Below are 24,924 nucleotides of genomic sequence, written 5' to 3'. Positions count from 1 at the left end.
GGTCGCATCCCAGAAGAACATTCTTTAGCTCCCTGGCAGCACATCTGACTTGCCACATGCACACCAGGGCCCACAAGTTGGCTCCTCCCTGGGTCTCTGAGTGATAGTGCTCTGCGGGTCCTTTCATCAGGTCCTCTTCTGGGGAGTTCGAGAAATGAAGAAGGTGCAGCTACTCTCCGTGGATCGCCCTCAGGTCCTCATCGAGTGTGGGGGACGAGGAGTCAAGTCCTGTGTGATCCAGAGCTACAAGAACAACCCGAACTTCAGTGTCCAGGCAGACGCTTTTGAAGTGGTACAGACTCTGCTTCTCCTGTCCGCTCATCCCCTTCATTTCCAGAGATGGGACGCCTTCCCTCATTCACTTGGCTTCGGAGATGCTTTTGAGTTTTGGGTGTCCCCTACCTACAAGAAAGAACAGTCTAATTGGGTGAAAAGTGAGAATCTTAGAATGGGTTAAAACAACTTTTGTTATTGCTGTTGGATTGTCTTGTTTTTAAATGTTCTGTAAATCAAAGCAGGTGGACAGTGGTTCCCAACGTGTGGCCCCCAATTCATCAGCATTAGCTTCCTCTAGGAACTTGTTAGAAATGCAGATTCTCAGGCTCTGCCCCAGTTCTGCCAAATCAGAAATTGCTGCGTGTTGGGGCCCAGACCCTTCTGGCTTAACAAGCCCTCCAATTGATTCTGATGCATGCTAAAGTTCGTGAACCACTGACCTAGAAGGTTCCTTAATGAAACTTACTTTAGTGATTAGATTTAAAAAAAAATTATTTATATGTAGCATGTCATTGGCTTACATGCAACCTTATGTTTCTAAAGTGATTTTTTTTGACACCTGAGCTTCTGTTTATTTCAATATTTCAACACACATTTTTGTGCGCTGATCTGGAACTAACTGTGAAGAAAGTTTGCTTTATGCAACTCTGTCAGCTCCAAAGGATACATCTCCTAAATTAGCAGAAAGTGGAATTAAAGAATGTGTATGGTGTTCGCAAACCTGTTACACTGGGCATTGTTGAGTCTCTGGGGCCACCGGGAGACATGAGAGGGAGGGTATTGGCCCCTTACCCTCAGCTCATTTTTAATGTATCCACATTCAATCTGCTTTCTGTCTTGGACTTGGATCAGCGTTTGGTTGAATAGGCAGTCTGTGATTTTTGCAATTTACACGTGGGATGACTTATTAGTGTCATGCCTCATATTATAGCTAATTATTCCCTGGCTTGGAAGACAATGCCCCAGACTTCTGACCAGCTGCAGGAGTGACCTAGAGGGACAGGGTGACTGGAATGACAAGGCAGGGACAGAAGGAGGATGGGTGCCTGGCTTGCTTTGCTCCTGTCCCTAAAGAGGTCAGCAGGGTACCAGCAGCTGGGCTCAGCCCAGGCAGCACTCCCCTTTTCACCCTGGCCTCTCTTCCCAGGAGCTGCCTGAGAATGAGCTTCTGCACCCGCCCCTGAGCATCTGTGTGGTGGACTGGCGAGCTTTCGGGAGGAGCACCCTGGTGGGCACTTACACCATCAACTGCTTGAAGCAGTTTTTGTGCAAATCCAAGGAGCCCCTGGTCCTCACCTGCCAAGTGGATGGAACCCAAGTTGAGCAGGGTAGGAAGCCCCTTCTAGATTCTGGAGCTTCAGACTACAAAGCCGTCATGCCTGCAGGGCCTGCTAGGGGACCCCACAGGAAGAGGGTGATCCATAGTCAAGTGGAGCTTCCTAAAGAATTTCTTATGCAATCCCTTTAGCTTCCTTAGCTGTCGGATTCTGACTCTAAGACTATCATTAGGGTCAGCTCCTCTAAGAAGGCTTCCATGACTCCAGCTTCCTTCTGCCTCCATTTTCTGACGTTTTTCTTTGCTTGATGTTACTTTCGTTTGCTCCCTTTTGGATCTCAGGAGCTAAGTGGAGTTAACTTCACTTCTCTGTTCATGCTGTGTAGTCATTCCTGGTCTGGTCAAGGCCTCTGTCTCATACCCACTGCCCTCCTGTACCTTACTCCCCGTCCCTACTCCTACCCCTTACCCACTGCAGGCCCCACACTGTCCCTCTTTGTAAAATTCAATCCATCTAAATGACATATATATGATGCTGTAATCTTCATTTGGTTTCCTACTCTTGTGCTCAAAGCTACGCTTAAGGTCTATCCAAATTGCTGTGTGCACATTAGCTTGTCAACACTACCTTTTGATCTACCCCACTTTGCTTTTCCTTTCCCCTCATACTGTACCCCTAGGCTGTCCTCCCCACTTCCACAAACAATGCTCTTATGAATATCCTTGTGAGTGCTGCCCAAGGGAGGATTCTGCATGGGATTTTCTTTGTAATATACACCCAGCAGTGAGATTACTGGCTCCGCAGAGTACTACCGGAGGGCGCTCTAGAGAGCTGCACTGATTTACCCCAGTCTACACTCGTCTACACCAGTTTACGTTCCCACCCTTAACTGTATGTGGAGTACCATTTTCTTTTTCCTCAATACATCCTGCTATTACCCAACTTTCTGAGTTTTTGTTTTGTTTTGGTTTGGTTTTTGCCACTTTTCCATATATAAAGTAGTATCTCATTTTTATTTTACCTTGGTTGTCTCCGATGACTACTGAATTTACAGTATACTTTTCATATACTTGTGCCACCTGGATTTCCCTTCTGTGATTTGCCTACTCACACCCCTTGCTCAAGTTTTATGTGTTTTTTTTTTTAATTTTCTTTTTTGTATATTCTAGATGTCTATATCCTATGGATTATATCTTCTCCTAGTCTGATAACTGCTAACCTGCCTGTGATCCCCATCTTTGAAGAGAAATTCTTAATTTTAATGTAATCATATCAATCTGAATTTCAAACTTTATGGTTTGTTTTTTCAGAGTTTTGTTAGAAAACTGTTTCTCAATTCTTGGTCACAAAAAATGTTGTTTCACCTTTTGTTCTATTAGTGTTTTGTTTTTAACTTTCATATTTAGATCTGCAGCTATCTGTGTTTGTATATGGTTTAAGATAGGGATCCTGCTATACTTTTTTTCCATAGAGTGCATCATTTCCCCCCCAAAGAGTTTATTATCCCCCATTGTTTTATGCTGCCAGCTTTTTCATAAATCAAGTAGCCATACAGCTCTAGTCTATTTCTGAGCTTTCTATTCTGACCTGCTGATCTCCCCATCTCTGTGCCCAGCACAGAGTAGATGCCTGTTAAGTGTTTATGGAGTTAACTTTGCTGTTGAAAAGTTGGCAACTGGAGCACAGAAAACCCCATGGGGTCTCCCAGCTGAGAAATGTTTCTAAGGACTGGATTCTACAGCACAAAATGGAGAGGAGAGGACCCTTGGCAAGAAGCGACAGTGTTATGACTTTTACATTGGATCAACAATCCAGTTAGAAATCTCACAAAGTCCAAAATCTCACCTACCCCTGCTCCCCGATGAGCACATGAAGTCACATGTCCAGAGTCTAGCCTGCAGCTGGGAGCTCACAGACCTCAGGAGCCTCTGATGTTTCCCTGAGTTAACTGGGACTGGGAAAAGATAATCCACACAGAGGACCTGTGCCTGAAACCTTGATACGCATTTTCCTTATGGCCACAGTTATTTAAAATAGCTCTGAAGGATCAATAATAAGTACAAGCTTTTATTGATTCCTGATTATGCACCAGAAGGCTTACATCATGCTCTTACCCATCCCTTAGCGAAATGGGTTTTTTTTCACCATCATTTTGTAAATAAGGAAAATGAGGGTCATAGATATTAAGAACTTGCCATACGTGAATCCAGATCTGTCTGGTTCCCAGTACTGGGTCTCTGAAGTGACCACCCTGTTTTGCAGCCCAGTTTCCTGACCTGATGTACTTCCAATTTCAACTCTTTCAGATTTGCCAACAGCCACTGAGCCTTCTGGAACCCTTGGCTCCTCCCAGGAACCATCAACAGATCACATCTATGTGGATGTTGAGCCACCTCCCACAGTGGTACCTGACTCTTCCCAGACCCAACTAAGCAGCGTAGTCGATATCCCTGACTCATCTCCTATGCTTGAGCCTGAAGCCAAACCTGCAGCCCCGGAGCCACCCAAAGATGATAAAGCTAAGGTCAGAATGTAACTCCTCTTCATATCTACAAAGCTTTGCACTGAAGGCTCTAGATACTAATCCTCCCACCTACCAGCTCTGTGACTGTGACCAAGCAACTTCTCGTTTCTGAGCATCCATTTCCTCACCTGTAGAATGAATATACTGATACACACTTCACAGCATTGCTGTAGAATCAGATAAGCCAACGTATATGAAATTCAAGTGCTAGCCAACTGTGACAGCCATATTCAATTGAACAGAAACTCTTTGGAATTCATTAGCTTGGAAAGACAGCCGTTTCTTTATCTAGACCTGTTCCACAAATATTTAGAAACTATTTTGTATGAGGACAATTAAGACAAAAAAAAAAAAGACATATTCTCTGGAGTCTAAAGAGAAATGGGACTTCTTATCTTTCACTGAGATTCTGGAAGGCAAGATGGACAAGTACACAAAGAACCATAAAACATGAATGTGATGAATCTTTCTAAGTCATAAGTTTCAGTGCAAAATTCTGGTGTATCAACTGATAAAGAAGTAGTCAGTTTTTAATAAGTCTTGAAGGACTGCCTGCCCAGAACATGGTGAAGGCTGAAATAAAACGCAAGTAAGGCAGATTAATGGATATTTGTAGGCTGTTCCTATCTTATCTATGCTTAGTGTGACCCTCTATGGCCCCTCAAGGACTTCTCTGCATCCCACTAGCCATGCACCTGCCACTTCCTGTTAGAATTCCCGGCTTAAGTGTGTTGCCACCGTAAAGCTGTGGGCCCCACCGAGTCACAGATGATTTTTTACAGATCTCTGTAGCCTTTGCTCTTGACGGAGCACCTGGAACATTGTAGCTACTCCAGAGATGTCTGAGAGCACACAGATGATGAGTACATGATGAGTCTCTCATGGGACCACTGTCATCTCCCAAAATGCCTCTTCTCTGCTGTTCATGTATCACAGCCTCTCCTCTCCCTTCTTTTCCTGCTTATATTGTTGGTGTCATTGACTTGCATCCATTCAAATCAGACATAATGCTAAAAAGAAATTCTCTACATTACCTCACTTAATCCTCACAACAGTGACCTAGCCAGATAGGATTGTCCCCAGTGGAGGAAAATGAGAATCACGAAATTTATATTCATTGCTTGTCAACTAATGCCTTTTCTGCCATAGCACACTGTGTCAAGCCTCCCGCCTGTCTCCTCTACTGAACGAAGCTTCCCCAGAGCAGGGACTGATTCTCATTCCCCTTCCACCCCCAGTGTCAGGCACAACACCTCACATCTGTGTGTTTAAGTAATAGTAAATGTTTGCTGAATAAAGGAGCGAATGGATGGGTCGATGGTTAAAGTGTTGTTTATGGAAGTGGTACAGAGAGCTGCACCTTCAAAAGCTGCTCACACCCTCATCTGCTTCCAAAGGGACCTGGGTGCTCCCTTCTCCGGAGGCCCGCCAGTCACTGGCAGACAGATCCCTGAGGCCTCCCTGATAATCCATCCCTCATCCCTTGCCAGGATGCCAGGAAACCTACTCGAAGGTCGACCAAAAGGAGAAAGAGGACCATAGCAGATGAATCTGCTGAAAACGTCATTGACTGGTGGTCCAAATATTATGCCTCCGTGAAGAAAGCACAGAAGGTAGAGTGTCTCCTGGCTGTGACAGTCAAGGGATTGGATGAGAAAACATAGTGGCCATTACAACACTGTCCCCCACCCCTGCAATCCAATATTAATTATCCCCTTCTAGGTTCTACTATAGTTAGGCCCTACTCAGATGGGGTTCTGTTAACTGCAGAAAGGTTCAAAACCTGGAAGTTTCCAGAATTGAAAAATCCTCATCCTCTGGCTGGAGAGGACCCTAGGACACAGACTCTTTTGTAAATGCTGGAAGGATGTTCAGTCCAGCATGGCATCTAGAGATCTGGCCTCCGTCAGACTCTGAAAGGTCCAGTCATGAGAAAGGGGGTCTCTGGATAGATGGGTGTAGCAATGGGGGCTTCAGGTGCACCTGAAGATACCCAGATCAAAGGTCCCCAGGTTTCCAGCAGGATTCTAAGTTCGTATGGGAAGGCAGAGGAGTTGGCCTTTGCAAATGGAAATAATACATTGCCAGAGCAGGGCCTCATGCACACAGAGCAAGAAAGCGATTGAGTTACAAAACTGGAGAACCACTGGAAAGTAGGTCAAGAAATTCAGGCACAATCTCAGTGGCTGAATTTGGTAAAACTTCTCATCCTTGAATAAACAAGGAAAGGAAAATTAGTCATGTGATATCACACTCAATTGCATAGAAACTCTTCTGATTCTTTCATTTGTTAGGACCATACTTTCTTTACCTAGGACTACCCGTGAATATTGATATATAGTTAAATAAACAAACCAAAGGGCAGTCCCTGCCTCCAAACTCCCTCCTAAAGTGGACATTACCACTCCCAGTGAGGGCTCAGCCCTTTCCCCTTGCTCTGCTTAACCTCCCCAGCCCTTAGGATCAACCCAAAGACCCAACCATCCAGGGTGCAATGATCCAGAGTGCCAGCAGATAGAACTCATGGTACTGATTGGGTGAAGCTTTAGGGAGGTGGGAAAGTAGGCGAGAGGGGTAGTGGCTGAGAGGGGGTTGTGTCTGGAGGGCAGGGAAATCTGCTGCTTGCTGGTACTTTTCTTGGGATGCCTATTCTATAACAAGGTATCTTGCTACAGGCGCATCCCCGGTCTATCAGTGAGGCTTTGTTTGGAGGCTTCTTGGACACAGTTTGCATAGTCTTTTAAAATGACATCTCCAAGAATGCAGAAGGCTGAGAAGATGGAATTGGAACTGTTAGCTGTCAGGACTCATAAATGAGACATGGTAGGGTCAATAATCTTATCTCCCTCTTTTCTCAAAGGAAAAGGAGAGCAAGCCCAAGGAGAAAAGAGGCAATGCAGGTAAGTTATTTAAGAATGGAATCTGGCCACTGGGGCAAAAAAATACTAAAAAGAAGCAGTGGGAGGCACATTAGTGCTCCACTCCCTCATTTCCCACATGAGGAACAAGTTCACAAACATAACAACACTCTAAAAAGGTCACGTAGGTGATTTGAGCTGGACTGGGACCAGATCTCAGGTCTTCTGAACCCAGTTAGTGCTGGAACTCTGGCTCCTGTCTTGGTGTAGAAACAGCAGAACAAAAGCAGGAGAAAGCTGGCATGATGGGCCAGATCCAGCATGGTGAAATTTAATAGAAGTGATCCAGGTTTTAGGTTCCTAACTCAGTTTAAAATGAGGATCAGGTAGATCTGGCTTGGCAGAAGTTCAAATGAAAGAGGCCAGGGATTTGAAATGACCACAAACTGGATTCAGGCCAACTGTAGGTTTTCACCTAAAATCAACAGTGACAGCGAGTGGTGGGTGCTGTGTGAGGTGATACCGAAAGAAGTCAGAGAACCAGAACTAGGCTCACTCAGTTCCTCAGACCCCTCCTTACTGGCAAATTTAATTCCAAGACCAGCCTCATGATGTTAGCAACAGTATCTTCATTTTGCAGATTGTGAAACAGAGGTATAAAGAGATAGATTAGCTAGTTCTAGTTTATATGCTGGAAAAGAGCAGAGCCCAAGGTCTGTCTCAGATGGTGTTTTCCTAGAGACAGCTCCTGGAAAATTCCCGAGTAATCTCTCTAATAACATTTGTGACTTGGTGCAAGACCCTTAACCTAGCTGAGCCTCAGGTTGCTGAACTAGATGAATCTCAAGTCCCTAAGCAGATCTGAGAGGAAATGTAACTCCAAGTTTTGGAGTCTGTCCGTCTTGCTCCTGTTCTTAGCCAGTTGGAGGAATGGGCAACTTCCTTCCTTCTTTCCATCTCTGTGTCTAGTTTAATGAATTCTTACCTACACCAGGGCAGGTCAGCACAATGTCTGGCCCTGGGGATCAGTTGTTACTCCATTGCTCCATGAGTGGTATCTCCTCCCATCCAGCAGCATGTTACTATTTCTTTTTGAAAATGAAAGTCCTGACACATGGAGGAACAAAGGGAAAGAGGGAGCTTGACTTTGTTTCTTCTCATCTCAACAGCACTGAAAAGTCTAACAATTGCCACTTAAATATCCACAGAGGTGAAACCAGATGAGGTGGTGGTAAATATAGATGGGCCAAAGAAGAAGGACAAGATGCTCAAGAAGAAATCCAAAGAAAATGAAATCCCCAACCTGGCTACCTTGCAGGTGTGTGGACAATGCCAAGTTGGCCACAGATGGGGTGGGAAGCTGTGGAATCAGGTTCTGTTTGTGCTTCAGTCAATCCTAGTAATGCCTTTGTCTGAACTAACTTACTTTATCTTCATTATAATCGCGGATGCAGAGAAATGAACCTTAACAAGCATGCAAGCCAAGAAAATGGAGCTTGCTACTTTTCTATTGTCTATGTCCTCATATTAAGGAGGGGCATAACTTGCATCGGTTAGCCTGGATCCAGCAAGGTAATTTGCAGTGGATGAGTTTCCCTTGCTCACCTCTCAGAGCTTCACATCATCGTGCTCAAAATATTATCAAAATAGCAGAAAGTCTTTTTTTAAAGATTTATTTATTTATTTGAGAGAGAGAATGAAAGTGCATGAATGGGGGGAGGGGCAGAAGGGTAGAGAATCCCCAAGTAGACTCCCTATTGAACATGGAGCCCAAAGTGGGGCTCCATCCCAGGACCCTGAGTTGGCTGGTTAAGAGTTGGTTAAGCCAATCAAGAGTTGGCTGGTTAACTAACTGAGCCACCCAGATGCCCCTAAATAGCAGAAGTTCTGTCACTGAAGTCAGCTCCAACAGACCCATCTTAACATTAGTGAGAGGCTATTAGCTAGAGGCATATTTATGGATATGAAAATTAGGAATATGAAAATTACATATAAGAAATTTAGAGAAGTAATTTTGATAGGAAATTTGCATAAGTGATTTAATTATATTATCAAACAAAAAAGTCAATTCAATTTTGCATTTCTAAAGTACATACGTATATAACTTCGCACGTGGAAAATTCATGTCTTTATGCATGGTAATAAAAATAAATATTCTATCATTTCATATGTGTTAAGCACGAGATGCTTAGTGGACGTTTATTGATTTGAATGTCCTCAAAATATTTTAGTCTAGATCCAATAACCAAATGGTATCAATTTACTGTAAAAAACTTTCTCATATTTATAATCATATATTTTAAAAAGTTTTGGTTTAGCTATACTTTTTGGAACTTCAAAGTTTATCCAAAAGATGTTATGAATTTCAGAGTGGTACTTAGTTCTAGGAATGCTGAGTCAATCATATTCTTTATTTTGCTAAAAATAAGTAAACAGTGTCCTCTTAGATTTTTCCAGTGGGTGTATATCAAGGCTGGCTTTGGAGACTCTTGGCATTTCTCATTAAATCAATCCCGGGCCTTCCTTCCTCTGAGCATTCTCTTCTCCCTTCTCCCTAAAGATATATGATGGTGATCTTGAGAGTGAATTCAACAATTTTGAAGACTGGGTGAAAACCTTTGAGCTCCTCAGAGGCAAGTCTACGGAGGATGGCCATGGCTTGGATGGGGACCGCGTCATAGGGAAGTTTAAGGCAAGTTTAACCCTTTTATTTGGCTCTCCTCTCTGTAAATGCTCAATATGACTCAGTTCTGTTAGTGAGATTGTGGTGTGGGTTGTGTGCAAGAAAATTCCTTAATTTCTATGCAAGAGCCTCTCTTGAACTCCACAAGGTCTTCCCTGGTCTTTTGAGATATTTGACTTGTGGTCAATGAAGCGAGTTGGAACAGAGTCTGATGGGATATAAGGAGACAGAGCTGTTACCTAATAGGATCACTGAATTTTATTTTGCTTTCGTACCTCTGACCTACCAAATAGATGATCTATGCAGACCTGCCAATTGGTTGATTAAACTAATCAAACAAACCATTCATACTGGCAGACTCTTGGTGTCAGCATCACCAAACAGTGGTTGTCACTCTGACCTGCTGTGTGCTGGGTCATTTGGTGCAGAGCAGTGTGTTGGAAATAGCACAGGGACTGCAGCTGGCCCCTCTCTGATATTGTAATACTAACTAGCATCATGATTTTGGATTTGACTCTGTGACACTCCCTGGCAGCATCTGAAAATAGGAATACTGCAGTAAGGTTTGAAGGACATTGTGGGGGAAGGCACCAGCTCAGCTCCCCGTGTGTTAAAGGTCCTCAGTATCCCATCAGATGCTCTTATCCACATTCGTCACCTAAGAGCCCTGTGAGGAGGCTGTTACTGTACCAACACCAATCCAGTGACATACCGTGAAGAAACTCAGATGCAAGCAGGTTATGTAAACTGCCTGAGGACACCCAGACACAAGGGTGGTGCCAGGCCAGGTACTACTGGGTCCCAGGCTCTGCTCATTTCCCCGGCACTCTGCCTTCTAGGGCTTTTGGTGGGGCATATGACCATCTTGTTTCACTGGGTCAAGCTTTGCCATTCCAGGGCTCCTTCTGCATCTACAAGAGCCCCACGGATTCCAGCATTGAGGACAGCGGGCAGCTGAGAATCCAGCAAGGGGTTCCACCCAACCACCCCGTCAAAGTTCTGATCAGGGTGTACATTGTTGCGGTAAGCCACCCTTGTCTACCCTGAGGGATTGTCTTAATCTGCTCAGGCTGCCAGAAGGAAGTACCACAGACTGGGGGAGGTAAAGGACAGACATTTGTTTCTCACTGTTCTGGAGGCTGGAAGTCTGTGATCAAGTTGCCAGAAGAGTTGGTTTCTGGTAAGGTCTCTCTTCGTGGCTCATCAGCGGCCAGCTTCTACTGTGTTGCCACATGGCCTGACCTCTGTGAGCATATAGGCCCATGCGTATGTGCACAGACACGCATGCACAGACACGCACAGACACAACACACGTATAACAAGAGTGAGTGAAGGAGCAGGAGAATGAGAGAGAGACAGAGAGAGAGACAGGGAGAGGAGACCTGGTGTCTCTTCCTCTTCTTATAAGGCCACCTGTCCTTTTGGATTAGGGCACCACCCTTATGACCTCATTTAACCTTAATTAGCTTGCTAAAGACCCCGTCTCCAAAGACAGACACAGGAAGGGTTAGGGCTTGGACACAGAACGTTGAGGACACGCACTACAGTCCATAACAGGGGGTAGGAAGTTTGGTTGGTAACATGCACATTTGCTGGCTTTTCACTTAGGGAAAATACTTGGCAGGCATCTAACATGACTCTGGGCAGCTTCATTTGCTCTCTGTTGTTGCCTGAAAGCTGGACATCAAACAGGCCTGGAGCAGAAAGCTCACAGGCTAGAGAGCAGAACCAGGGCCGAGCAGGGCAGCTATCGCTGCGAAGTCCTCCCCCGTGGCTCTGCAGTGCCGCAGCCAGAAATTTCAAATCAATTGTATTTCCAAGAAGAATATTGTTTCTACTCTAGACTTTCTACTTTCTGATAATGAGAGCACTACACTGTTTTTCGTTTTTTAAGTTTTTTTTTTTTTTAAAGATTTTATTTACTTATTTGACAGAGAGAGAGAGATCACAAGTAGGCAGAGAGGCAGGCAGAGAGAGAGGAGGAAGCAGGCTCCCCGCAGAGCAGAGAGCCCGATGCGGGACTCGATCCCAGAACCCTGAGATCATGACCTGAGCCGAAGGCAGCGGCTTAATCCACTGAGCCACCCAGGCGCCCCATGTTTTTTAAGTTTTTATTTAAATTCCAGTTGGTGACAGTATAGGGTAATATTACTTCAGGTGTCCAACATAGGGATTCAACACTTCCACACATCAGTGGGTGCTCAGCATGACAGGTGCACTCCTTAATCCCCATTTCCTATTTCCCCACCCCCCTACCCACCTCCTCTCTGGGGATCATCTGTTTGTTCTCTGTAGTTAAGAGTCTATTTCTTGGTTGACAGCACTCTCCTTGAATGATGCAACTTTTTGGACTGATTGCCTGGAAGCTTGGGGCCACATCTGATGTTCAATCAAAGCAAATCTCTGCTGAATCTTTATAGTTCATGTATTTGTTCATATCCTGCCCTTGGAGTTGCTTTTCATAATCCTATTTGATTGTCGTAGTCTTATTTTAAACTAAGTTCCTTGCTCTAATTACCTATATTCTTTTTTAGAAACATAAATGATGCAAAACCAAAGATGAATTCCAATAAGTTAACTTAAAAATCTTTTATAGGTACTTGGGAGACTCAGTTGGTTAAGCATCCACCTTTGGCTTGGGTCATGATCCTGGGATCCTGGGATGGAGTCCCGAGACAGGCTCCCAGCTTAAGCAGGGAGTCTGCTTCCCCCTCTCCTTCTGCCTGCCGCTCCCTCTGCTTGTGCTCACTCTCTCTCTCTGTGTCAAATAAATAAATAAAATCTTTTTTAAAAGTTTAATTTAATAAAACATCCAAAAATGTAAAAAATACTAGTACTTAAAAGTTGTTCCAAGAAAGAGATCAAATCTCCCTACCTCTGCAATTCGATCCCCAGAAGTAACTTACTTCCCTTATGAATATGTAAATACCTCCATATCTATAGTTGACCATTGAACAATGTGGGGGTGAGGGCACCGACCCCCCCTTTCAGTTGAAAATCCACATATAACTTTTGACTCCCTCCAAACTTAACTACTAAGAAGCCTACTGTTGACTTGAAGCCTTACTGGTAACATTGCCGGTTGATTAAACGTGTTTTTTGTATTCTATGTATTATACACTGTATTCTTACAGTAAAGTAACCTAGAGACCAGAAAATATTAAGAAAATCATAAGAGAAAGTACATTACAATACTGTATTGTATTTACTGAAAAACACCCCCATGTAGAAGGGCCTGCACAGTTCAAACCCACATTTTCAAGAGTCAACTGTCTCTACACTTGTTTACAACTACAGGTAAGTACTTAACAGACTTTTGCTTCATGCATTACATATTAATCTCTTTTTTTCTTAGTTAGTATAATTTGATCATTTTCCGGATGTGTACTACATTAATTCAAGGAATCACTGGGTGTTCCTCTTCTTTGTAGGAGACACCTACTGTTTCCTTGAATTAATGGAGTACCCGTTTATTCATTCAGTCAACAAATATTAAGAAGACCCTGCTCTAGGTCCTAGAGATAATGTAGTGAACAAGACAAATGTCACCCTTGTTCTGAGGGAGATCACGCACTAGCTGAGGGGGGTGTGGAGATTAAGAAAGGACAGAAATAAGCAGAGGAGCATCTAAAGTTGGGTGATGTGACGAGAGCAAACGGGGAAGGGGTATTTTGGGTTGAGTTCCTCCCTAAGTAATTGACATACAGGTCACTTACAAATGTGACTAGTAAACAATGCTCTCATGAGCGTCCTTGAAAACACAGCTTTGTGTGCTTATGTAGTCCATCTGTAGGACGGAGTCCTAAAAATGGGATCATTCCTCACTCAGCTCTCATTTCTGCAGAGTTTCTCTGTCTTACCATTCCTCACCAGCCCCCTACCTGGGCCGTCACTTAGAACGTGTTTCCTTGGGACAGGTTAAGGCCCAGCTTGTCTGGAAGCAGACCTCACTCTGAGAAACAGACCACCACTCGCTAGCCTGTGCTAAATGCGGCCCTGATAGAGTCATGGATTTAGAGCCCATCAGTTGTGGGATGGGCCTTCAGGGTCCCCTCCCCATGATTTTACAGGTAGATCTCCGGGAGGAGACGTGGCCTGCCCAAGATCATATAAGACATAGGACTAGAACTGAGAGACATGCCTTCTGGCTCGTGTCCAGCATGGTGCTCATTACTCTGTACCAAGCACTATTTTCCACTGGGGAGATGACTCCAGAGAAAATTCAACTTGAGCAAAGCTGATACTTTTCTTTTAGCAGCAAGATGAGAGGCTAAAGCAGTGGTTCTTAACCTTGGCTGCACACTGGAATCATCTAGGGAGCTGCTGAAAGTCCCAAAGCTCAGGGCCAATTAAATTAGAATCTGGGGAATGAACTCGGGCATCCATATTTTTTAAAAATCCCAGGTGATCTGAGTGTGCAGCCCATGCTGGGAACCACGGGACCTAAAGGATTTTCTTTCTTTCCAGGCGTTTAATCTCAGCCCCGCTGATCCGGATGGCAAAGCGGACCCCTACATTGTGGTCAGGCTTGGACAAACGGAAATCAAAGACCGGGACAAATACATCCCCAAACAACTGAACCCAGTATTTGGAAGGTCAGTGGCCTTCTGGGTTGTGACGTGCTCTCCTGTGTGTGTTTGCTCCTGCTGTGTTTCTGCGGGGGCTGGTGCATATGCGTGTGTCTGAGTGAATGGGCAGGAAGTGGAGAGCTGACTCTGCCTGTGGTAATAGCCAGTCAAACTAACCTTCATGGAGAAGCACTAAATTCTTTCCTTGGTCCCTTCAGGAATGTGATGCTACCTGGTGATTTTCAAGCCTATAGTTTTCCTAGAATGATTTTCTTAGATCTTAAATTTAAGAGGGACCCGAATGGTCATCAGATTCAGCCTCCTGCCTTTGGACGGAGAGATTTCCTTTTATAAACAAGCCAAGGACAGCCCAGAGAGGTTTAGAAACTTACTCAAACTCACACAGCGCATGAGTAGGGGAGAAGTGGCATTCCTTTGGTCTTTTGTCTCCTCTCAAAGGGATTTTTCCATCAGATTATGGTGCAGGTGACCCCTGAAGGAAACAGACTGAATTACAGCCTCTGCTCGTGTTGTTTTCCTGCAAAGTGTTTCAACACACATTGTATTTGTCATTTGTCTTCTTACAGTGTGTGGCACATGTTTATATCCCTGCTTGGGTCTGTGTACCTGACCGCTCTTAGCTTTGGAGTCAGGTAAACATGGGTTACATTCTGCCACATATAAGCTGTTTAACTTTATGCAGGTAGGTTAACCTCTCCGATGCCTGTTTTCCTAAAAACAATCGTGACACTTGACTCTCAGTGGCCTCTAAAAGATTAAATATACAGCCCTTAGCACATCGTCCACATGAGCATGTGTTGACACTCAGAACACATTCGCTTCCTCTGTCTCTCCCGTGATAATCATTTTAGCAATGGCTCCGTCCTAACTCTACTTAATTTCTTTTTTTCTGGAGCAGCAAGGAGGGTGAGAGCCACTCTCCATTAGCCTCATTTAAATTCATTTACACTTTGGTGATCACTGTGGACCCTCTGACATTTGACCAGAATGAACCTCTTAACACTTTATTGCTCCAGAGGAAATGCGGCCATAAATGATCTTGCCTGTTGTGATTAATGAGAATGATTAAAACAACGGTGCCGGGGAGGCCCACCCTTGCTTCCCTGATCCAGCGATGACTTTTATTATCACTTGCTATTTTTGTAACCGGCACTTCATTTTGCCAAGTGCTTTGTAGTCTCTTTTTCGCGAGGTACTCCCGCCACAGCGCCGTGAGTTAGACTGGCTTTATTCCGCTGTTTATGGCTATGGTAAACAGAAGAAGGGGACGATGGCATGTTCCCACCAGCGCCGGGCATTGCGGAGGCTCTGCCAGAAGCCCTCCATGTACAGATGCTTTCTTCGATGTGTTTTTAATGGTTACTCGGGGACAGAATTTGCTGGCTCAATCCCGCATGTTCCAGCAAAGTAGAGGGCTCCTGTCCCTGCCCTGGGGTCTGGGGAATCCCTATTTGCGACCTCACAGTATGAGGATGTCACAGGCTCCATCCCCCGATGCCTGGCACCTGGCCTGCTTTCCTTTCCTTCAGAGCTTCCGACACAACTTGGTACGTGTCTGTGTTTGTTGGCTGTCTCTCAGCTCCCCACGAGAAGGTAAGCTCCCTTTGAGCCGGGACTTGGTCTAGTCCATCCAACGCCGCATCCCCAGAACAGGGCCTGGCACAGAGCAGATAGATGCTCGGAAGTATTCGGAGAGTGAATGAATGAGTAGAGGCACAGGAAGTCTAACCACGGTGAGCTGTTTCTGGTAGTTCTTTAATGACAGCCCCAGTGAAAATTCAGGAGAGCTTAATCTGTGAACACCCTGCTTGGGAAGATGGATGAAAGCAACTGGGTCTTTTGTTACCGTTGCCAGTGTGGTTAAGCACATAATAAGTCCTTCCCGGGTGGCAGCAGGGTATGATGGCTTTGATGGCTCAGAGACAGTGGCTGGAGCCTTCCTTGTGAGAGACCTCCAGAGTACCAAGCACCATCTGGAATTTACATCTGGGTGTCCCAGGCAATGCTCTGCCTCCTGATGGAGGACACATCTTGATGGAGGCACAGCCCTATCTCTGGCCTGGTAGAGCGCCTCAGTCAGTTACAGTCCATGGAGCTGGGGTGTGTCTGCTTCTTTCTCTCGGGGAGGCTTCACTGGCCGGGGGGCTGTGCTGGATTGTAGTCTCTGCCACTGGAGAGTGAGAGCTGGGGCTAAGTGGGTCTGACCACAAGGGTAGCAGCCCAGACAGGCATGTGGACATGGAGGGAAATCATGGGCCTTCCATTCTCCCTTTCTCCCCACCTCCTCACGGTTCCTGGCTCACAGGTCGGCCCGCTACACCTGTCCCAGGGCAGCTGGAGTTGGGAAGAGCTGGAGAACACTGGTGTGCTTTTTATTTTCTTTTCAAGAAGACATTTCCCTAAATTCCCTCAGAATTTACTTCTTTTTTTTTTCCTCCAAGTTTTTATTTTGTTATTATTATTATTTTATTTAAATTCCAGCAAGTTAACATACAGTACAATATTCGTTTCAGGTGCAGAATTCAGTGATTCCTCCCTCACATACATCACCCAGTGCTCAGCAGTACAGGAGCCCTCTTTAACTGTCTTCTGTAATGTTCAGCAGCACAGACAACACATTGTGCCAGGAAATCCCTCGGCACTGCTTTTCCTTTCAACACCTTGCCCTGATGTGGTATCGTGGAAAGAGCTCAGAACTAGGGGGGTCAGAGACCTGGTACTTACCCTAGTTCAGCCTGATTTATGGTCCAGGCAAGTCACGTCTGCTCTCTGGATTTCAGTCTCCCTACTGCAAAATGAAGGGGTTGGATACGGTGATTCCTGAGATCCTTTCCAGTTCAGGGAGACATTCATTGCTTACTCTGTGCAGGGGAAGCCAGGGCTCCAGCAATGCAGAGATGAAGGAGGCAGGTCTCGTGGTCGAGGAGCTCAGAATTTTGCAGAGATGGCATTGCAGTCCTGCAATTCTGTTTTCGGGATTTTCCGTCTTCAAAAGGCTTTCTATTTAAAACAAACTCAGCTGACATCCCCCCATGAAGCAACAAGGGAGGGGAAAGGGAATGGTAATTTATTAGGCACCAGTTGAATACTTGCAAGCTAGATGTACCCTTTGTATAAACAATCTCACACTTAACGATCATGCTATATTATAAAGAGGACATATTAATCCCCATTTACGCATAAGGAGGCTGAACGGGATGAAATAACTTTCCCAAAGTTTTACACCTGGGAAGGTGCAGATTCAAATCCAAAATTGGAAATCAGTTCTGCTGGAGACCAAACTGCCAGGTTTTTCATACCCACCTTGCTGTCACCCTAGATGAAGACTGTGGGACGTGGTCCGCAGAAGAGGGGATTATTGGCTACTGGAAATTGACAGCAGAATTGGAAATAGAATCTCAATGAAACATGAAACCAAATAAATATCTACTAAGTATTCACTGCGTTGCCCGGTGTTTAGTGAGTTCCTATGAACTGCAGGTTAGCTAGAAGCAGACGGGGGAGATGTTCCCCGTGTAGCCAGATGTTGTCGATTCCTAACGCCTCTACTTGGACCACAGGTCATTTGAGATCCAGGCCACATTCCCAAAGGACTCCCTGCTCTCCATCCTGATCTATGACCATGACCTGATCGGGACAGATGACCTCATTGGGGAGACCAGGATCGACCTAGAGAACCGTTTCTACAGCAGACACCGAGCCACCTGTGGCTTGCAGAGCCAGTACGAGATGTAAGTACTTCCTGGGACAGGGGAGCACTGCCGGGCCAGCCCAGACCCTGCTTGAATGTCTCACAGACTTTCCAGGTCAGCAGGGCTGTTTGGGAAAACTATTCCCTGCAGGGTGGTTGGGGCTGGGGAGGCACTGATTTAGAACCCAGGTCAGGTTCTTCAAGAGTCAAGAGCTGGGGCACCTGGGTGGCGCAGTGGGTTAAAGCCTCTGCCTTCGGCTCGGGTCATGATCCCAGGGTCCTGGGATCGAGCCCCGCATCGGGCTCTCTGCTCAGCAGGAAGACTGCTTTCTCCTCTCTCTCTCTCTGCCTGCCTCCCTGCCTACTTGTGATCTCTGTCTGTCAGGTAAATAAATAAAATCTTAAAAAAAAAAAAAGAGTCAAGAGCTGAGTTAACACATTCACTTAAAGGGGTAGGCTGGGTGGGCGGAATTTCCTGGTGAAGAGTGGTGTTAGAAGAAGAATGATTAATAGTACACAAATGCCAATATCCCAGTGAATTATAATGAACACTCACGTGTACTTATGATACACTGAACACTGGACTTCATTCAGTTCTCTCAAAACCCATTGAGGTGTTATCCCCATCTTACGAAGAGGAAGGAACGGACCAGCTCTCACTCTTTACAATGATTTTGAGTCCTGCTTCATCAAAAAAATCTTTTGAAAGATTTTATTTATGTAGTTGAGAGAAAGCACACACATGATCAGGGAGAGGAGAGAGGGAGAAGCAGACTCCTCACAGAGCAGGGAGTCTCATGCAGGGCTCAATTCCAGGACCCTGAGATCATGACCTGAGCCAAAGACAGTGACTTAACTGACTGAGCCACCCAGGCACCCCTCTGCTTCATTTTAAAATATAGACTACTAGCTTTATTTTTTTAAAGTGTATTTTATCTGGTAGCTTAAGAAAAAAATTAAAAGGTTAAGAATTTCAGCCAGGAAAAAAAAAAGCATTAGATTTCCATGGTATAACTTTAGAAATGCTTTTCTTGAATATAAAATAATATATATTCATTGCAGAAAATTGAGGAAATACAGGAAGTACAAAATTATGCTCAAATTATTCTACCCAGACATAACTTACATAAAAAAATTCTTAATTATTTCCTTTTGATTTTTTTTCCATGCTGTTTTCCCTTGAAGTTGGCTTACACTACCCATGTCATTTTTTTTTCCCTGTGCTTTTTTTTTCCATTTTATTTATTTTTTCAGCGTAACAGTATTCATTCTTTTTGCACAACACCCAGTGCTCCATGCAAAACGTGCCCTCCCCATTACCCACCACCTGTTCCCCCAACCTCCCACCCCTGACCCTTCAAAACCCTCAGGTTGTTTTTCGGAGTCCATAGTCTCTTATGGTTCGCCTCCCCTCCCCAATGTCCATAGCCCCCTCCCCCTCTCCCAATCCCACCTCCCCCCAGCAACCCCCAGTTTGTTTTGTGAGATTAAGAGTCATTTATGGTTTGTCTCCCTCCCATCTTGTTTCATTTATTCTTCTCCTATCCCCCTACCCCCCCATGTTGCTTTTCCATGTCCTCAAAAGAAATGAAATCTTGCCATTTGCGACGACGTGGATGGAACTAGAGCGTATCATGCTTAGTGAAATAAGTCAATCAGAGAAAGACAACTATCATATGATCTCCCTGATATGAGCCCATGTCATTTTTGTAAGCTGCTTCTTGCAACTATCCCTGTATCTTAAGCATTCTGTAGTGTCTTTAAGTATTTCTTGAAATAATTATTTTGGTAACCTAGAAATCCAGTTTGGTTTTGGGGACTCGTGTGAATGTACAAGCCACCTTAGGTGTTTACATTCCAAAGTAACAGAAAGTGCCATTCAGAGAATGATGAGTTATTCTCACTTTGAAGTCAGGGGAGGAAGTCACGGGCAAAGATGGTGCCTCTTCTGTTCAGAAGAATTTCTTTCTTCCTTTCTTTCTTTCTTCCTTCCCTCCCTCCCTCTCTCCTTTCTTTCTTTCTTTCTTTTTAAAGATTTTATTTATTTGACAGAGAGAGATCACAAGTAGGCAGAGAGGCAGGCAGAGAGAGAGAGGGAAGCAGGCTCCCTGTTGAGCAGACAGCCCGATAAGGGGCTATTAAGCCCCATATCCCATATCCCAGGACTCTGAGACAATGACCTGAGCCAAGGGCAGAGGCTTTGCCCACTGAGCCATCCAGGGGCCCCTAGAAGAATTTCTGACCGTGAAACCGCCAGGGAGCAGAACAGTTTAGTCAAGGGTTGTTGTAAACTTTGTTCAGTAAATTTTTTTAAATAGATGAGAGCAAACAAACCAGCAAGCAAACAAAACCAAACCAAAACCAAAGCACCTGTTTGTGGGGAAGCCTGTATATGTGTGGCTCTGGGCATGGTTCGGATGAACTTTTCAGGGTCCTCATGTCTCTGGCACAAGGTAGGAACACTGAACACTGCTTTATAGTTATGTTTTGATCTATTTAAGTACTTAAATAAATTAAATTCTGGTGAATCCTGTGTCCCAGTGAGCAGAGAAGTCCAAGCTTGTCTTGGTCATGGCTCATGGGGAGCATTTCATTGCAACTTAATATTTTTTTAACCAAACAGCTAGTGTTTAAGGGAAGAAGGAGTTGGAAAGATTTAGAAACAAACCACTAGGAAAATCACTGATTAGAGAAACAGCACATCTAGACTCTCCACCTGTGACGTGAGTCTCTAATATGATGTTGGTGGGGGAGGAGAGGGGAGAAAAGAAGCAGAGTAATTGAAGCCTGATCTAGGCTTTCCTCTTAGAAATAACAGTCAGATGGCTCTTTTGCAAGGGACAGAATGAAATTAAAGAGGAACTGCATGCAAAGAAATCCAGACCGACAGAAAGCAGACGGTTGACTGCCAAAGGCTGAGGGGGGCGAGGGATAAGGAGCAACTGCTTAATGGGTCCAGGGTTTTCTTTTTGGGTGATGAATAATTTTTGGAACTAGGTAGAGGTAGTGCTTTTACAACATATAGGAACTATATGCCACTGAATTGGTTCATTGTATGTTACGTGGGTGTCATTTCAGTTTTTGTTTTAAGGTGCATTTCTTTAACACACACACACACACACACAGAACAACTATCAGCAAAGCATTTTTATGTGATGCCACTCAGAAGTCTTGGCTTTCATTCAGGCATGCAGACGCAGAGGTATTAACCAGAAAAGAGAGAAAACAAAAGAAAAAACATTAGCCCCAAGTGCATAGAATGGCAAGAAATCTGAAGGAAACCACTGATCATACTGAGGTGGTCCTTTTAATAACTACTTTAAAGTGTGTCCTCCCAGGGGAAAGCAGGCCTCACACTACCCATCCTTCCCTCTCTTTCCAGAGAAGGATACAACGCCTGGAGAGACACATCCAAACCCACTGAAATCCTCACAAAGCTCTGCAAAGACAACAAGCTGGATGGACCCTACTTTCATCCTGGGAAAATACAGATAGGAAATCAGGTCTTTTCTGGAAAAACGGTCTTTACGGAGGAGGACACTGGTAACTCCCACAACACATCCTGCTGACGTTGCTCTCGTTTTGAAAAGCCTGCTTCTGGTGGTATTTGTGGCTGGGGAGAGTGGCCAACTATTGTACAGTAATCATGCCCCTGGTAGAAAATTTGGACAAGAAAGGAGGACAATGAAAAATCGCTCAGAATCCCCAAATTCAGAGAAAAGCATGCTGCTTGCTAGTATATCTCCATACTGCGTGTGTGTGTGTGTGTGTGTGTGTGTGAGACACAATTGAAAGTGTGCCATACACAGTTTTGTGTGCTGCTTTTTCTATTTCCAAAAAAATGAGGATGATTCTCTTTGTTCTTTGAGACTATCATTGATAATACTCCTTTTTATGGCTGTGTCATTTATGTTCATTGTGTTCATTGTTTTGTGTAGTGACACTACGATATGGCGAGCTCCCTTATACATGTATTTGCACATTCCTGGTATTTCTGTAGTGTGTATCACAGAAATAGGATTGTTGTATTGGAATGTAGGCAGTAACCTTAAAATGAGTATGATATAAAATAAATCGTTAGACATAGCCCAGATTACCCCCCACAGATGTGATACCCACAATTCTTATTTTAGCACCAAGAAGCAGATTTTCCATATAAGCCCCGTGGGACATACCAACAAGATCCCAGAGGGGCTTTCATAAATTGAGGATGAGAAAAAAAGCCACCTTTACTTTAGTTTCACGATACAGAATAATTCTTGTAATGCCAGTCCCATCCACTTGATGCAAATCAGTAGGCATAGGGGTACACATGTGCAAAACATAGGTTCAGAGGTTCCAGTACAAACCACCCAGTTAAGGACATATCAGTGGATGTTTTCACACTGTTATGTTGATCCCACCACTTTGACATCAAAATTTCTTTCTACCTTGTTATTTTGACCCCAAGAACCTCCCAAAGGTTTTTTGCACGCTGAGTAATTAGCATTTAATTACTTAGTATGTATTAGTATGTACGTATGTATTAGTATGTATTAATGACATACGAATGAATTTGTTTTGAACAAAATATTTTTTCACAATATACTCTATTAGGCCAATTTAATTCCTTTGTCAATACTCTGCATTTTATGATGAAACCGTTTTTTTTCCCTTTTTGGCCACCAAGAATCTGAAATGATGTTCATTTCCATCAGTCAAGAACTGATTAAATTTTATAACAGATGGTTTACTTTTTTTTTAGGTTTTTAAAGTATTAATTAATTTTTATTGTGTTATGTTAGTCACCATAAAATGCATCATTCGTTGTTGATGCAGTGTTCCAAGATTCATTGTTTATGTACAACACCCAGTGGTCCATGCAATACAGAAGATTTAGTTCACTGATGATGTGTTCATCCCCATCAACTTTTACTGATTGTTATTATTGTTATTGGGTGATTGTGTGTGTGTGTGTGGAGGGAGGTTTAAAACTAAACTCAACATCCCTATGTCAAATTTGGCCATTCTAAACTTTATCAAAAAGATTTGATTTTTTCCAGCAATTTTTGTGTTATGTTTATAAGCACTTTTTCTACCAGTGGTTTTTATTATGTATGGCCTTCTTTGGTAAGATGGTAGATCTGAGAACCTTTCCTATGAGCAAGTGTGTTGGTGGGAGGGAACGACAATGAGGAAAGATAAAACCTCCTTGAACACATACTGTGCAGATTTCGCTGCCTTGTTTGGGATCATCCAGATCCAGTAGGCCCTGTCACACTATGGCATTTGCAAACAGTCTTATATCTCTAAGAAATATACCCTTTTCGGTACCTCAAAGCACACACTTGCTATTCACAGGCTCTAGAGGAATCTGATTCAAGGGGCAATTGGAACCCTGCTCTCTGGTCATCTTGTCAACCCATCTCCCTTCCTGCTCTCTAAACCTCCTATCTCTTCCCCATCCCCTTTCTCCACCCCCCACCTCTTTTTACTCTCTTTTTGTCCTTTTTCTCTTTTGTAGTTTTGCTCTCTCCCTGTGCCTCAGTGCATTTAAATTTAACCCTTAAGGAAGTGTTTAAAAGTGCACCCGACAGCCTGTCACTGTTCCATTTGGGGAAACTATATCTGACAAATGTCTTTATTTTTCTTTCTTCCATGCAGATGAGACGGTGGAGTCTTACGAGCACCTGGCCCTCAAGGTTTTACACTCATGGGGGGATATACCAGAGGTTGGGTGTAAGCTGGTTCCTGAGCACATTGAAACTCGGCCGCTGTACCACAAGGATAAGCCAGGAATGGAGCAGGTAGTGGCTGAGACCGTTCTGGACCCAATAGGAGTTTTCATCCCCAAGGAATAGGACTTTAACTCTAAAAGTCATTCTTGTGTGCCCTTGGGTAATGGTTCTCAACCAGGGGCAGTTTTGCCTCCCTCTCCCAGACTTGAGCAATGCCTGGACATATTTTTGGTTGTCTCAAGTGCGTGGGGATGCTGCTGGCATCTAGCGGGAAGTGGTCAGCGATGCGACCAAACAGCCCACACTGCGTAGCCAGCCTCCCACAACAGAGAATTAGTCAGCTCCAAATGTCAACAACGTTGAGGTTGAGAAATTCTACCCTCAAAACAGAGTTGAATTTAGTGCTTTTTGCCTTTTAATGGATTTGAGTTATCACACTCCTTTTTTAAAAAGATTTTATTTATTTTTTGATAGAGAGAGAAAGCACAAGCAGGGGGAGTAGCTGAGGGAGAGGGAGAAGCAGGCTCTCTGCAGAGCAAGGAGCCTAATGTGGGGCTCCATCCCAGGACCCTTGGATCATGACCTGAGCTGAAGGCAGATGCTTAACTGACTGAGCCACCCAGGTGCCCCAAGTTATCACACTCTTTTGAAAGAATGCTGTTATTTGAGAAACTTCAAAATCCATCTGACATACCCAAGACATTCCCCAAAATCAGTAACCCCATTAGTTTTCCCAGGGAAATTAATTTTCCCAGTCCATTAGTTTTCCCAGGGAAGCAGTAGATGGTGACTTATTTTGAAGAACTGACTAGAGGAACCTGTGTGGAAAAAATAACCAGAGATCTGGGTTATGAGTTAGAAGTGAAGAGAAGTTCAACTTTATTAAGAGCCTTCTTGATATGTACTTATTAATTATATGTACATAAATTAATATGTACTTAAATGCAAAGCCATTTATGTAAATTATCTCCCTTAGTTAGGATGATCATAGATTTGTTTACCCAAATGATGGCTGTTTCGAGAATAGAGTCACTGCTATTAATACTTAGGATGGCACAAGGGGCACCAACAGGGTTTTCCTACACAAATAGAGATGTGTGGTCACCTGTTACTCCCTAACATAGCCTTATGGTGTACTTATTATGAGCCTTGTTTTTAAGATGAAGAAATTGAGGTTCAGAGAGTTTAAGTAATTTGCTCAAAGTTACTCAACTGTTAGTAGCAGAATGGGATTTCACCCAGGAATTTGAGTTTTAGCCCTGTCCTAGCCCTGGACTCACTCACTGTGTTACCTGGGCAAAACACATGA

General features: G+C 44.1%; 1 protein-coding gene across 6 annotated transcripts in view; it reads left to right on the top strand.

The window, feature by feature from the left end:
* Positions 1-24,924, top strand: part of FER1L6 (fer-1 like family member 6) — a 165,098-nt gene that overhangs the window by 117,747 nt on the left and 22,427 nt on the right. For all 6 annotated transcript variants that reach the window (XM_046027179.1, XM_046027143.1, XM_046027133.1 and 3 more), the window contains 12 exons: positions 131-292; positions 1,424-1,604; positions 3,860-4,077; positions 5,568-5,690; positions 6,938-6,977; positions 8,144-8,253; positions 9,496-9,627; positions 10,516-10,641; positions 14,086-14,213; positions 17,768-17,938; positions 21,281-21,441; positions 23,542-23,684. In XM_046027179.1, the coding sequence (XP_045883135.1) occupies positions 131-292; positions 1,424-1,604; positions 3,860-4,077; positions 5,568-5,690; positions 6,938-6,977; positions 8,144-8,253; positions 9,496-9,627; positions 10,516-10,641; positions 14,086-14,213; positions 17,768-17,938; positions 21,281-21,441; positions 23,542-23,684 (1,695 nt within the window). The remainder of the gene's footprint in view (positions 1-130; positions 293-1,423; positions 1,605-3,859; positions 4,078-5,567; positions 5,691-6,937; positions 6,978-8,143; positions 8,254-9,495; positions 9,628-10,515; positions 10,642-14,085; positions 14,214-17,767; positions 17,939-21,280; positions 21,442-23,541; positions 23,685-24,924) is intronic.

This window comes from Meles meles, chromosome 1 (genome assembly GCF_922984935.1).
Source record: "Meles meles chromosome 1, mMelMel3.1 paternal haplotype, whole genome shotgun sequence".
Classification (NCBI taxonomy): Eukaryota; Metazoa; Chordata; class Mammalia; order Carnivora; family Mustelidae; genus Meles; species Meles meles.
This window is presented reverse-complemented; position numbering and strand designations above follow the sequence as displayed.